Source organism: Haliotis cracherodii, unplaced genomic scaffold (assembly GCF_022045235.1).
Source record: "Haliotis cracherodii isolate W230 unplaced genomic scaffold, xgHalCrac1.p SCAF_11, whole genome shotgun sequence".
Lineage (NCBI taxonomy): Eukaryota > Metazoa > Mollusca > Gastropoda > Lepetellida > Haliotidae > Haliotis > Haliotis cracherodii.
In genome coordinates, this window is record NW_027266266.1 from 25,305,002 (window position 1) to 25,321,058 (window position 16,057).

Below are 16,057 nucleotides of genomic sequence, written 5' to 3' on the forward strand. Positions count from 1 at the left end.
TTTACCACTGTTATGTGAGAAGTATTTACCACTGTCTTGTGAGAAGTATTTACCACTGTCATATGAAACGTATTTGCCACCGTTATAGCAGAAGTATTTACCACTGTTACATCAGAAGTATTTACCACTGTTATATGAAACGTATTTACCACTGTTATAGCAGAAGTATTTACCACTGTTATAGCAGAAGTATTTACCACTGCTGCACTTGACTGCCTCCATGGTAGGGAGTCTGCCCAGAGAGCGGAACGTCCGGGGTTCGATCCCCAGCTGCTTCATACCAAAAGACATTTAAAGATGGTACTTGTTGTTACCCTGTCTGGGGCTCAGCATTAAGGGGTTAAAGTAAGGAGTGGTTGGCCCTGAGTCAGTTTACTGAGTCTGAGTGGGGTATTCATTTTAAACTGTGGCATGGCATCTCAGTGGGCTAGCACTATAAAATCGGCATCAGTCCAGACTAGTACAAACAACCACACACGTGCATGTACATGGTTATATAAGTGCAATAATCGTGATGTTAAGCCCCATTTCACCTCACCTTATTGCTGCACTCAGCTGTATTCCAGCTAAATTGTGACAGACTGGACAAATTAGTGGGTTTACTTACACTTTGAACAGTAGTCCAGTTAGGACATATGCCAGCTTGATGTGGGAGAAAAAGTTGAAGTGATGCAGGCCTAAGGCCTCACCAGGGTGACACCAACGATCATAATATGGTGCTGACAAACCTGTAAACCATGGTTTGAAACCATGATCATTGGTTCATGGCATGCCCAAGGGACGCAACTCAAATTGTGGTGGCCTCGATGACAGCCACCCGTGCCCCTGCCTGTAGGCAGCTTGGGCTGTATATTTCCAGGGAGTTGAAAATAAAAACTGGAAATCATATGGATCAACCGGTCTGGGAACAAATGAACTGATTTGAGTAGATACTAGTATCTGGATAAGTGCAGTATATTATAATCATAATCATCATAATCATAGCAATAAGCATCACAACACGTTTTGTTCAGGACATCCAGCAAATTGTGTGTGTGTGTGTGTAGATACTGAGGATACTTGATTTTTTCTGATCTTTTTCTGGAACAAATTATTAATTGTTTTACAAAAACACCCTGTCTCCATAATTGCATTTTTTTTGTCCCTGCTATTGCTAATCTTCCAGTGTACTTCATTCCTGATCAAACTAATGAAGAATTTGTTCAAAAGAGAAGGATATCTTGCAGCCACTTGAAAACAGAACCTTTGTGCATGACTGTGAATGTTTCTCGTTCTCTTGATGAACTAAATGTATTATCAGCAGTACATCATGAGTAGACTTTTTATAGTTTGTATGTACCTAACTGGCTGTTGGTCTGATCAGCTTCAGAGTTACATCTTTCTCTGTCCACCGGATTTGCCATCGTCGGCAGGTTTGCAGTGGCAGCGCTGTTCAGTTTGTACTTCCTGTACACATCGGAGCTGTATCCCACAGTTATCAGGTATGAGTTATCAGAGGACTGTGTACCACTGTTATCAGGTATGAGTTATCTAAGAACTGTATCCCACTGTTATCTGGTATGAATTATCTAAAAAGTGTATCCCACCATCATCAGGTATGAGTTATCAGAGGACTGTGTACCACTGATATCAGGTATGAGTTATCTAAGAACTGTATCCCACTGTTATCAGGTATGAATTATCTAAAAAGTGTATCCCACCGTCATCAGGTATGAGTTATCAGGGGACTGTATCCCACAGTTATCAGGTATGAGTTATCTATGAAGTGTGTCCCACAGTTATCAGGTATGAATTATCTAAGAAGTGTATCCCACAGTTATAAAGTATGAGTTATAGATCTAAGAAGTGTGTCCCACAGTTATCAGGTATGAGTTATCTAAGAAGTGTGTCCCACAGTTATCAGGTATGAGTTAACTAAGAAGTGTGTCCCACAGTTATCAGGTATGAGTTAACTAAGAAGTGTATCCCACTGTTATCAGGTATGAGTTATCTAAGAAGTGTGTCCCACAGTTATCAGGTATGAGTTAACTAAGAAGTGTATCCCACAGTTATCAGGTATGAGTTATCTAAGAAGTGTGTCCCACAGTTATCAGGTATGAGTTATCTAAGAAGTGTGTCCCACTGTTATCAGGTATGAGTTACCTAAGAAGTGTATGCCACATCTATCAGGTATGAGTTATCTAAGAACTGTAATCCACTGTTATCAGGTATGAATTATCTAAGAACAGTATCTAACTGTTATCAGGTATGAGTTATCTAAGAAGTGTTTGCCACATCTATCAGGTATGAGTTATCTAAGAACTGTATCCCACTGTTATCAGGTATGAGTTATCTAAGAAGTGTATCCCACAGTTATCAGGTATGAGGTATCTTAGAAGTGTATCCCATGGTTATCAGGTATGAGTTATCAGGGGACTGTTTCCCACTGTTATCAGGTATGAGTTAGCTAAGAAGTGTGTCCCACAGTTATCAGGTATGAGGTATCTTAGAAGTGTATCCCATGGTTATCAGGTATGAGTTATCAGGGACTGCATCCCACTGTTATCATGTATGAATTATCTAAGAACTGTATCCCACTGTTATCAGGTATGAGTTATCTAAGAAGTGTATCCCACAGTTATCAGGTATGAGGTATCTTAGAAGTGTATCCCATGGTTATCAGGTATGAGTTATCAGGGGACTGTTTCCCACTGTTATCAGGTATGAGTTAGCTAAGAAGTGTGTCCCACAGTTATCAGGTATGAGGTATCTAAGAAGTGTATCCCACTGTTATCAGGTATTAGTTATCAAAGAAGTGTTATCTAGAAGTTTAAAACCACTTCCTTTAGGCTATGTGTTTATAGACTGTTATCATATCATATCATATAGATCTTTTCTTTCTTTGGCATTTCACCTCTTGAGTTGAACTGACATGATCAACCTGTGACTTTAAAAATGATACTAAAATGAATTCTGTAGTGACCTTCTTTTGCTTGCAGAAATATTGGAATGGGAACCTGTGCCTTCTGGACCCGCGTCGGGGGCGTCATTGCCCCACAAATAAACAGCCTGGTAAGTGACATAACTCAAGACATAATAAAGTATCCATGCATGAAACTGTCACCTTCATTTCTTTCACACAGAAATACCATAGACATTATTAGGTGTCCATGCATGATATGTGAGAGTAAAGTGTGATAAGGTTTAATTATTTGAGTTGAAATATGACTTATAAACCTCTTGTGACATCATCTTATTGTTTTTACGTGGACCTCGTTTTGGAGAATTACCATTCAGGGGGAACTTTCTCAAGGATATCCCTATGTCCCAGTGATATTGTATAGACAGTCCCTATGTCCCAGGGATATTGTATAGAAAATCCCTCTGTCCCAGGGATATTGCATAAAAAGCCCCTCCGTCCATGGAATGTTGTTTAGAAAATCCCTCTGTCCAAGGGATATTGTATAGAAAGTACCTCTGTCCAAGGGATGTTGTTTAGAAAATCCCTCTGTCCAAGGGATATTGTATAGAAAGTACCTCTGTCCAAGGGATGTTGTTAAGAAAGTCCCTCTGTCCCAGGAATATTGAATAAAAAGCCCCTCCGTCCAAGGGATGTTGTTTAGAAAATCCCTCTGTCCCAGGAATATTGCATAAAAAGCCCCTCCGTCCAAGGGATGTTGTTGAGAAAATCCTTCTGTTCAAGGGATATTGTATAGAAAGTACCTCTGTCCCATGCAGGGGTTCGGAAAATTTAAAATCCCAATCGGACATTTGCATTTAGGCCACGCCCCCTTCAAATTGCGTATTTTAGTACGACTTTTCACACACATTACAAGTTTACGTATTCATAATATGATGAATTATGAATTGTTTCAATTTAACCAATTGTTTAATTCACCGGACAATTAATAACAAATAATATCATTTTAGATTTACATGGAAAACATACGTTTGTTTCTGTTATAATAACGATCTGTTAACGTAGTGAATGGTCTAATTAATATTCATGAGTTATATTCATGAGTCTGCTCAAGTGTACGCGTTGTAACATTTGGATCGAGACTATTATCCCATATTTGGTTATCACGTGACCTCACGGGAAAAGGGTTTTTTTAAACTAAAGATTTTTTTAAAAACAAGACAGATAATTTAATCACAAATACTAAAATATCGTTGATAGCAATTGTTATTTGAATACTTTTTTCATCTGTACTTAATTATTGACCATAAAAAAATTGGATATCGATCGTCCGAGAAAGCAAAATGGCGGTCAATCAAGATTCAATATACGACTAGCTACTGAAAACAATAAAATCTGCAAATCCTCATTGTATGTCAACCAAGTGAAAGTCGTTAGCCACGACTTACAAAATGATCGTCCAGACTTTGAGGGTTTGGCAGTTCGCTCGACTGATCTGCATCGGTCGACTGGCTGTCGTCACGCTTTCGCTTCTTGTCTGAGGTTTCGTATCGTAGCATTGTGAGGATAATGAGGTACATCGATAATGCAAGGTATTAATGTACAGTTGTAAACACCTTTAACTCAAATTAACAAGATGTTCTCAGTAATTAATCCTCGATTAATCAGTGTCAACTCAGTTTATTGCCTATTACAGTGATTGACCGATTGGACTATCATGTAGGTACGATGTATAAAAGTTTACAGCAATCAAAACAAACAAAGCTTGTCTGTGTAGTTAATCTTCATTGTGTTGCAACTGCAGACAGAAACTGCTCAGTCCTAACTGTTGATCATGTCCGGTCAAAATTTAAGAATGTCCGGACAACACTTTTTAAAATGTCCGGTAAGCAATATTTTAAACCGGACATTTGAGATTCCCAATCGGACATGTCCGGCGCATATGACGGTTTCCGGACCCCTGGTCCCATGGATGTTGTTTAGAAAGTCCATCTGTCCCAGGAATATTGCATAAAAAGCCCCTCTGTCCAAGGGATGTTGTCTAGAAAATCCCTCTGTCCAAGGGCTATTGCATAAAAAGCCCCTCCGTCCCAGTAATGTTGTATAGAAAATCCCACTGTCCAAGGGCTATTGCATAAAAAGCCCCTCCGTCCCTGTGATGTTGTTTAGAAAGTCCCTCTGTCCCAGGAATATTGTATAGAAAGTCCCTCTATCTGAGGGATATTGTATAGAAAGTCCCTCTGTCCCAGGAATATTGCATAGAAAGTCCCTCTGTCCCAGGGATGTTGTATAGAAAGTCCCTCTATCCCAGGAATATTGTATAGAAAGTCCCTTTGTCCCAGAGATATGGTATAGAAAGTACTTCTGTCCCAGGGATGTTGTATAGAAAGTCCCTCTATCTCAGGGATGTTGTATAGAAAGTCCCTCTATCTCAGGAATGTTACATAGAAAGTCCCTCTATCCCAGGAATATTGCATAGAAAGTCCCTCTGTCCAGGAATATTGTATAGAAAGTCCCTCTATCTCAGGAATGTTACATAGAAAGTCCCTCTGTCAAAAGGATATTGTATAGAAAGTCCCTCTGTCCCAGGGATATTGTATAGAAAGTCCCTCTGTCCCAGAGATATTGTATAGAAAGTCCCTCTGTCCCAGGGATGTTACATAGAAAGTCCCTCTGTCCCAGGGATGTTGTTAAGAAAGTCCCTCTGTCCCAGAGATATTGTATAGAAAGTCCCTTTGTCCCAGGGATATTGTATAGAAAGTCCCTCTGTCCCAGAGATATTGTATAGAAAGTCCCTCTGTCCAAGGGATATTGTATAGAAAGTCGCTCTGTCCCAGGGATATTGTATAGAAAGTCCCTCTCTCCCAGGAATATTGTATAGAAAGTCCCTCTCTCCCAGAGATATTGTATAGAAAGTTCTTCTGTCCAAGAGATATTGTATAGAAAGTCCCTCTGTCCAAGGGATATTGTATAGAAAGTACCTCTGTCCAGGGGATGTTGTTAAGAAAGTCCCTCTGTCCCAGGAATATTGAATAAAAAGCCCCTCCGTCCAAGGGATGTTGTTTAGAAAATCCCTCTGTCCCAGGAATATTGAATAAAAAGCCCCTCCGTCCAAGGGATGTTGTTTAGAAAATCCCTCTGTCCCAGGAATATTGCATAAAAAGCCCCTCCGTCCAAGGGATGTTGTTTAGAAAATCCCTCTGTTCAAGGGATATTGTATAGAAAGTACCTCTGTCCCATGGATGTTGTTTAGAAAGTCCATCTGTCCCAGGAATATTGCATAAAAAGCCCCTCCGTCCAAGGGATGTTGTTTAGAAAATCCCTCTGTCCAAGGTCTATTGCATAAAAAGCCCCTCCGTCCCAGTAATGTTGTATAGAAAATCCCACTGTCCAAGGGCTATTGCATAAAAAGCCCCTCCGTCCCTGTGATGTTGTTTAGAAAGTCCCTCTGTCCCAGGAATATTGTATAGAAAGTCCCTCTATCTGAGGGATATTGTATAGAAAGTCCCTCTGTCCCAGGAATATTGCATAGAAAGTCCATCTGTCCCAGGGATGTTGTATAGAAAGTCCCTCTATCCCAGGAATATTGTATAGAAAGTCCCTTTGTCCCAGAGATATTGTATAGAAAGTACTTCTGTCCCAGGGATGTTGTATTGAAAGTCCCTCTATCTCGGGGATGTTGTATAGAAAGTCCCTCTATCTCAGGAATGTTACATAGAAAGTCCCTCTATCCCAGGAATATTGCATAGAAAGTCCCTCTGTCCAGGAATATTGCATAGAAAGTCCCTCTATCTCAGGAATGTTACATAGAAAGTCCCTCTGTCAAAGGGATATTGTACAGAAAGTCCCTCTGTCCCAGGGATGTTGTATAGAAAGTCCCTCTGTCCCAGAGATATTGTATAGAAAGTCCCTCTGTCCCAGGGATGTTACATAGAAAGTCCCTCTGTCCCAGGGATGTTGTATAGAAAGTCCCTCTGTCCCAGGGATATTGTATAGAAAGTCCCTTTGTCCCAGGGATATTGTATAGAAAGTCCCTCTGTCCCAGAGATATTGTATAGAAAGTCCCTCTGTCCCAGAGATATTGTATAGAAAGTCCCTCTGTCCCAGGGATATTTTGTATAGAAAGTCCCTCTGTCCCAGGGATATTGTATAGAAAGTCCCTCTGTCCAAGGGATATTGTATAGAAAGTCCCTCTCTCCCAGAGATATTGTATAGAAATTTTCTGTCCAAGAGATATTGTATAGAAAGTCCCTCTGTCCAAGGAATATTGTATAGAAAGTCCCTCTGTCCCAGGGATATTGTATAGAAAGTCCCTCTCTCCCAGAGATATTGTATAGAAAGTTCTTCTGTCCAAGAGATATTGTATAGAAAGTCCCTCTGTCCAAGGGTTATTGTATAGAAAGTACCTCTGTCCAAGGGATGTTGTTAAGAAAGTCCCTCTGTCCCAGGAATATTGAATAAAAAGCCCCTCCGTCCAAGGGATGTTGTTTAGAAAATCCCTCTGTCCCAGGAATATTGCATAAAAAGCCCCTCCGTCCAAGGGATGTTGTTTAGAAAATCCCTCTGTCCAAGGGATATTGTATAGAAAGTACCTCTGTCCCATGGATGTTGTTTAGAAAGTCCATCTGTCCCAGGAATATTGCATAAAAAGCCCCTCCGTCCAAGGGATGTTGTTTAGAAAATCCCTCTGTCCAAGGGCTATTGCATAAAAAGCCCCTCCGTCCCAGGGATGTTGTATAGAAAATCCCTCTGTCCAAGGGCTATTGCATAAAAAGCCCCTCCGTCCCTGTGATGTTGTTTAGAAAGTTCCTCTGTCCCAGGAATATTGTATAGAAAGTCCCTCTGTCCCAGGGATATTGTATAGAAAGTCCCTCTCTCCCAGAGATATTGCATAGAAAGTCCCCCTCTCCCAGGGATGTTACATAGAAAGTACCTCTGTCCCATGGTTGTTGTTTAGAAAGTCCATCTGTCCCAGGAATATTACATAAAAAGCCCCTCCGTCCAAGGGATGTTGTTTAGAAAATCCCTCTGTCCAAGGGCTATTCCATAAAAAGCCCCTCCGTCCCATGGATGTTGTTTAGAAAGTCGATCTGTCCCAGGAATATTGCATAAAAAGCCCCTCCGTCCCTGTGATGTTGTTTAGAAAGTCCATCTGTCCCAGGAATATTGTATAGAAAGTCCCTCTGTCCCAGGGATATTGTATAGAAAGTCCCTCTCTCCCAGAGATATTGCATAGAAAGTCCCTCTGTCCCAGGGATGTTGTATAGAAAGTCCCTCTATCCCAGGAATATTGTATAGAAAGTCCCTTTGTCCCAGAGATATTGTATAGAAAGTACTTCTGTCCCAGGGATGTTGTATAGAAAGTCCCTCTGTCTCTAAGAGGTTCTGTAATCTCTTTTTCAAGACTCCAGTAAGAAATACTTTTTTTAGGTTCATTGAAAGTGTGTTTTTAAACATAAAATTGTTTAGATTTTTCTTTTCGTTTATAAGTAAGATAATTCTTGGACATGTTTTATCGTGCACATAACTCAAGTTATGAATCCGTATTCATGCATAATTTATGAAGATTTATGAAACTGTCCACTTCCTAACATTTTCTTGTTCCATTATCGTCATCAGGTGTCCATGCATATATGTGACTGCAAAGTGTGATGAGGTTTGCTTATTGATATCTTTGACATATCTTTTTTATTCATATATAAAATATTCATGTCCTTGCGGATTATTTGCACACATCTTGTAATTGATGAAAAAGACCCCACCTCTGTGAAAAGAAGCAATTGATGAAACAAAAAACCTCTTGTAAAAGCTGCATCCATTCTTGGGCATGAACAACATTAGCTCACTCACTCCACCTTGCTGCAGGTATGACTTCCACCAACATTGATGTGTCACTCTTAGAGTACAAACACCAGGTGAGCTTCAGTGCAGTGACACTTCTTGATTTTCTTTTGCAGGGTCACTATACCTCTGAGTCTGTGCCAGTGATTGTGTTCGGTGTGATGATGCTAATCTCGGGCCTCTTGGCCATAATGTTGCCTGAAACCCACCTTCAACAGTTGCCTGACACCATTGACGACATTGAGGGAGAGAAGCTGCATTCTGCTGAACTTACTGAGACGGTGAATGAGAAGGAACTGCTGAAACAAGGCACCCAGGAGAAAGATGGTGCTGTCTCAACTAGATTATAGTCCTTATCATATACTTCAATGTGGAAGATTGAGTTTTCTGAATATGAGAAAAGTGATATTTTCAATGCAGTGAACATAACACTTGATATTTCACTACTGTGAACATAACACTTCATATTTCACTGCAGTGAACATATCACTTTTATGGAACTATTGTCATACATGAGCTACCTCCCCACAAGTTGTCTCCCATTATCTTAAGTGTCTAGCGGCTAGACTCTAGCCCATACACAAACTCTTGCGTTAGTTCCAATTTTGCAAACATCGCTTCCTCACGTTTGTTTCTCTCTTGAAAATGTTTTGTTAAAAATTGTAAATTTCTCATTTAACTCGTCAATCGAGATTCTTCATTTCGCAAAGCGCCATTTTTGTTACTTGAACAGCATGTATTCCTTTGCTTCCAACAGTGGTCTCCTAGTTTTCAAGAATAGTTTTTAAATTGATTTTGTATATAAGAGTTTTAGTGACCTAAAATAACTCTTCATTACTTTTATATTTTTAAGATTTTGCAAACTCAGAACTACTTTTAAAGTCACAATTATAAAGGGGTGGTGGAACATCCCTGCATGTTGGAGAGAATTTACATTTCAAGGTTTTATATTTGTAATTAAAAAAAAAAGAATTCTGGTAGACATCTACACAATAAGTGTATAATAATTAGTATATTCCATGTGTCTCATGAAATATCATGGTTCCCTACTCTTGTGAAAGGGGAAAGCAGATATTTTTAATTTTTTTAAAATTATCACCTCTTTCCCCCATCACACGAAAGGAGAAACATGATATTTCACAAGACACATATAATATCCTCTATATTTCTAGGGGAAAGGGAACTTGTTAGATTAACAGAGAACATCAAAAGAGAAATGGTGGCCTCGCCACCAGACTATCCTTCATCTTGTAGTGGATGGGAACTTGTTAGATTAACAGAGAACATCAAAAGAGAAATGGTGGCCTCTCCACCAGACTATCCTTCATCTTGTGGAGGAAGTAAGGTTTCAGATGAGGAACCTCACAGATGTAGGACTATGATGACTTTAGTTCATCAAATAAAGTGAAGTTGATTTTCAGATACTGAAATTATCAAAATTCAGATAAAGCGTTTTTTATGTTGCCAAAAGAATAATTTCCAGCATGAATGAAGGTTCGTTCGGTTAAATACCCAATCCCTCATCATAATGTAGTGAAATGTTAAGGGAGGATATGTAGCAATAATGAGAAGAATATTATATTCATAATAGTGCTCTTACGACTAACAGCTATTTGAGAAAATGTGGGGATGTACGTGATGCATATTGTCATGGTATTGGATGCTGTATGTTTTGTGAGTTTGGAGTAGAATCATTTATACGTCTGACAGGCTGATGATGCCATGATGGTGGGATGAATGTTTGTTTTTGTGGCAGATTGATTTCAAAGAAAATGTAATTCTGAAGATAAGTAATCTTAAGGTGCTTCACAATGATGGCCTGTCTTGCCTGTTCTAGCTGTCTGTAATTAATAACAGAGTATTTTAGCTCCCATTTTATTTGGGTGTTTTATTTGACTTTGTCATCATGTTTATACATACACCTTTTATGTACATTCCTTTCCAATGGAGCAATACCTATTGAACGTGATTTCAGACTGTGATTCAGAATATATTTATATGGAATATCTGACATGGAAATGTGTATGTGTGTGTTTGTATGTGTATACATCTGCTCATCTGTGTGTGTGTATGTGTGTATCTGTTCATCTGTGTGTGTATGTGTGTCTGTGGGTATCTGTTTATCTGTGTGTGTATGTATGTGTGTACATCTGCTCATCTGTGTGTGTGTCTGTGTGTATCTGTTTATCTGTGTGTGTTTGTATGTGTATACATCTGCTCATCTGTGTGTGTGTATGTGTGTATCTGTTTATCTGTGTGTGTATGTGTGTCTGTGGGTATCTGTTTATCTGTGTGTGTATGTATGTGTGTACATCTGCTCATCTGTGTGTGTGTCTGTGGGTATCTGTTTATCTGTGTGTGTATGTATGTGTGTACATCTGCTCATCTGTGTGTGTGTATGTGTGTATCTGTTCATCTGTGTGTGTATGTGTGTCTGTGGGTATCTGTTTATCTGTGTGTGTATGTATGTGTGTACATCTGCTCATCTGTGTGTGTGTCTGTGGGTATCTGTTTATGTGTGTGTGTTTGTATGTGTATACATCTGCTCATCTGTGTGTGTGTATGTGTGTATCTGTTTATCTGTGTGTGTATGTGTGTCTGTGGGTATCTGTTTATCTGTGTGTGTATGTATGTGTGTACATCTGCTCATGTGTGTGTATGTATGTCTGTGGGTATCTTTGCATCTGTGTGATATGTATGTGTATACATCTGTTCGTCTGTGTGTGTGTGTATGTGTATACATCTTCCCGTCTGTGTGTGTATGTATGTGTATACATCTGCTCGTCTGTGTGTATGAATGTGTATACATCTGCCCGTCTGTGTGTTTGTATGTGTATACATTTGTTCGTCTGTTTATGTATGTATGTGTATACATCTGCCCGTCGGTGTGTGTATGTATGTGTAAACATCTGTTCGTCTGTGTGTGTATGTATGTGTATACATCTGTTCGTCTGTGTGTATGTATGTGTATACATCTGCCCGTCTGTGTGTGTATGAATGTGTATACATCTGCTCGTCTGTGTGTGTTTGTATGTGTATACATCTGCTCGTCTGTGTGTGTGTATGTATGTGTATACATCTGCTCGTCTGTGTGTGTGTATTAATGTGTATACATCTGCTCGTCGGTGTGTGTGTATGTATGTGTATACATGTGCTCGTCTGTGTGTGTGTATGTATGTGTAAGCATCTGCTCGTCTGTGTGTGTGAATGTATGTGTAAGCATCTGCTCATCTGTGTGTGTATGTATGTGTATACATCTGCCCGTCTGTGTGTGTATGAATGTGTATACATCTGCCCGTCTGTGTGTGTATGTATGTGTATACATCTGCCCGTCTGTGTGTGTATGTATGTGTATACATCTACCCGTCTGTGTGTGTATGTATGTGTATACATCTGCCCGTCTGTGTGTGTATGTATGTGTATACATCTGTTCGTCTGTGTGTGTGTATGTATGTGTATACATCTGCTCGTCTGTGTGTGTGTATGTATTTGTATACATCTGCTCGTCTGTGTGTGTGTATGTATGTGTATACATCTGCTCGTCTGTGTGTGTGTATGAATGTGTATACATCTGCTCGTCTGTGTGTGCGTATGAATGTGTATAAATCTGCCCGTCGGTGTGTGTATGAATGTGTATACATCTGCCCGTCTGTGTGTGTATGTATGTGTATACATCTGCCCGTCTGTGTGTGTATGTATGTGTATACATCTGCCCGTCTGTGTGTGTATGTATGTGTATACATCTACTCGTCTGTGTGTATGAATGTGTATACATCTGCCCGTCTGTGTGTATGAATGTGTATACATCTGCCCGTCTGTGTGTGTATGTATGTGTATACATCTACTCGTCTGTGTGCATGAATGTGTATACATCTGCCCGTCTGTGTGTATGAATGTGTATACATCTGCCCGTCTGTGTGTGAATGTATGTGTATACATATGCTCGTCTGTGTGTGAATGTATGTGTATACATCTGCTCGTCTGTGTGTGAATGTATGTGTATACATCTGCTCGTCTGTGTGTGAATGTATGTGTAAGCATCTGCTCGTCTGTGTGTGAATGTATGTGTAAGCATCTGCTCATCTGTGTGTGTGTATGTGTAAGCATCTGCTCCTCTGTGTGTGAATGTATGTGTATACATCTGTTCGTCTGTGTGTGTGTGTATGTGTAAGCATCTGCTCATCTGTGTGTGTCTAATTGGAATATTGCTGAAAGCTTTGAAAAAAACCATCTTACTAGCTCAGTCAATCTCTGTGTTGAAGGATTAAGTACTCTTTTGGAACAGAAACTCTTTCAGTGAAATGTTAGCGAGAAATTGTTTTTCCTTGTTACACACTGGGTTCTTTCCAGAAGCTGTATACCATGACATGGAAATTGGGATTCACTCGCCTATGTTTAGTGTTTTATCCTTTGCTTGAACCCCCATACCAGCAATTTATTTTTGAAATTATTTAAAGAAACAAACCCAAATCTAATTAGAGTTTTCAGAAATATTTGGCTCTTGACATTTCACTGTGTGTCTGTTGTTTGACCTCATTTGATGCCAATAAATGAAGGGAGATAACTCTCAATAGATAGACTGGTGCCATGCTCATGCTTTGTCTCAGCTAGCTATCTGGCTGCACAAAGCACTCTTGACACAAGCAGAGTACAAGTCTGATTGCACTATGAAAAGTTAGAGTAAACATTCCTGATCATAACTAGTAGCTATGTTTTTTATTCTGGTATGTGAGGCAAGGTGTATGCTATCATTGAATTTGTAAGTGATGTACGGCATTATTGTATTTTTGAATTTTTGATAATGGTATAAACTCTGCATATCTGATGTTATGGCCAGTATGAATATGTACTCAGCAACAAAAGTTCCTGTGACACGATATCAAACAAGAACCTCATCAAAGTAGACGCACATATCTTAAAGAATTCATAATTTCAAACAGACAATGGACCAGTAAAAGAAGTTTACACATTTTGATGACACATCTCTAGCACAGAAATGACGTTATGACATGAGAAAGATGCCAGAACGGAATTGTCAATTCTCGCGTCAGTAGTTAGTGTGTCATCCTCTTGCTTGGATCCATGCAATGCATCTCCTTGTATGGAAATACCGTCTAACACAGTATTGTGGGATGGCATCCCACATATCTCCACCCGCCTGTCTCTAAGTTCCTGTACTGTAGTCAGAGAACGTAAAACGTCGGAGATTACGGCCAATTTCATCACACATTTGTTCAATTGGAGAAAGATCTGGAGAGCGAGCAGGCCATGGGATCGCATTCACATTGTTCTGTCCAAGTGCTTGTTGAACAACGCGGGCTGCATGGGGTTGGGCGCTGTCATGCTGAAAACTCATGCCAGGTCCATGATGGTTCAAAAACGGCACAACGATAAAATGGATGACCTCGTCATGGTAACGCTGCCCATTAAAATTGCGATTGATCACTTGCATACAAGTTTTATGTTGCTTGGTGATTCCTCTCCTCACCATAACTCTGTCCTCCTCCACAATATAGTTCTGAGCGTAACGTTCACAGCGACATCCTATGCTCATATTCGGCCATCCCTGTAGGAGAGGTGGACAGAACCTGTCTCCACTGAATTGCCGTCCAACAAACTCGCTGTCTACACCACTGCAGATGCAATCGGTGGTGATTGTTGGTCAGAATTGGACATCTTGCTGGTCTCCTCGCAACAATTCTGTAACGCCTGGCGGCAATGTACAGTCTGTGCCGATATTTGACAAAAGCCAGGGATGCTCCTCACAGTGATTGTTGCAGGCAGGAACTGATTTTGCAGATGGGTGGTTCTAATCCAGTGATCTTGACATACAATTGTAATGGGGGCCTGTCGCTTTGCTTGGTCTCTGACAGTGTTTGTTTGCTGCCACCGCTGCCATATTGTCCAAATGGTGTTTCTGTGCATGTTCAATCACCTAGCAACTTCACGCTGCGACGTTCCTGACTGGAGCATACCAATGGCTCTCAAGCTGTCAATTTCAGATAGGGATGGCATCTCCAAACTTCAAATAATGATTAAGATTTGATGTTTTTCCGCGTTGCAGTTATCAAGACAAGAAGAAACAATGCATACCAAATCCTTACAACACGCATGCTTTTATACCCTGGTTTACATAATCAATTGCATGATTGCTGCATAAAGGTCATGCTTTTCTGTTGAGGTTGCGTTTGTGCTACATGTTTTTGTATTTTAGGTTTTTCTTGTATGCAACCGATTGGATAGGGCAGTCACAGGAACTTTTGTTGCTGAGTATATATTCTTTTTGACAACGCTGACTGGGAAGGAGAAATTTCTTTTATTTATTTAGTTGGTTACAAATCTTAAAAGTTGATTTTAATGAAGCAAACAAAATTTGTTTCTTAACATTGCTTAGAAAAAAACAACCTGAGTGGGGACTATTTTAAGTTTGGGAGGGTCAAAGGAACATTATTGTAACAAGAGCCTAATGTGTACTGTTTCCTTATGGACATGGCAGACTCAGTGTTAAGACAAATGTTCCTGGTTATAATTGGTCTTCAGCAACCCATGCTTGTCGTAAGAGGCTACTAACAGAACTGGGTGCTCTTGCTCGCTGACTTGGTTCATGCGTGTCCTTGCATCCAATTGCGTAGATCAATGCTCATGATGTCTGTCACTGGGTTGGCTTGTCCAGACTTGATTATTTTCAACCTGCAATCATATACAGGGAATATTGCTGAGTGAGGAGTTAAACAACACACAAACAAACAAATATTGCAGATGGCTGCCTATTGAAATACACAGTTCATATACTGTACTGTAGATCCATGAAGGTCCAGGTTAGAATAGAACCGCCTCCGTGGTCTAGTGGTAGAGCGTCCACCCAGAGAGCGGAAGGTCCGTGGTTCCATCCCTGGCTGTGTCATACCAAAAAGACGTTAAAAGATGGTACTTATTACCCTGTCTGGCGCTCGGCATTAAGGGGCCAAAACAAGGACTGGTTGGCTCGGAGTTAGTATACTGTGTCTGAGTGGGGTATTCAGGTTAAACTGCGACATGGTATCTCAGTGAGCTAGCACTATAAATTAGCATCAGTCTGGACCAGTACAAGCAGCCAGACATACACGTGCATGCACGTCGCTATATAAGTGCAATAATCTTGGACGAGACGTTAAACCCCAGTTCACACCACCTCACCGCACCAGGATAAAATAGGTCTTCAGCAACCCATGCTTGTTGTAAGAGACGACTATGCTTGACTAATGGGATCGCTGGTTGATGCATGTCATCGTATCCCAATTGCGTGGATCGATGGTCATGATTTCAATCACTTGATTG

At 40.2% G+C, this 16,057-nt stretch overlaps 1 protein-coding gene across 2 annotated transcripts in view; it reads left to right on the forward strand.

Annotated features, from left to right (window-relative positions):
* Nucleotides 1-11,494, forward strand: part of LOC139455638 (organic cation transporter protein-like) — a 36,044-nt gene extending 24,550 nt beyond the window's left edge. For both annotated transcript variants that reach the window (XM_071237194.1, XM_071237193.1), the window contains exons 8-10: nt 1,364-1,481; nt 2,979-3,051; nt 8,857-11,494. In XM_071237194.1, coding sequence (XP_071093295.1) covers nt 1,364-1,481; nt 2,979-3,051; nt 8,857-9,090 — 425 coding nt within the window. In that variant the 3' untranslated portion in view covers nt 9,091-11,494. The remainder of the gene's footprint in view (nt 1-1,363; nt 1,482-2,978; nt 3,052-8,856) is intronic.
* The last annotated feature ends 4,563 nt before the right edge of the window (nt 11,495-16,057 follow it).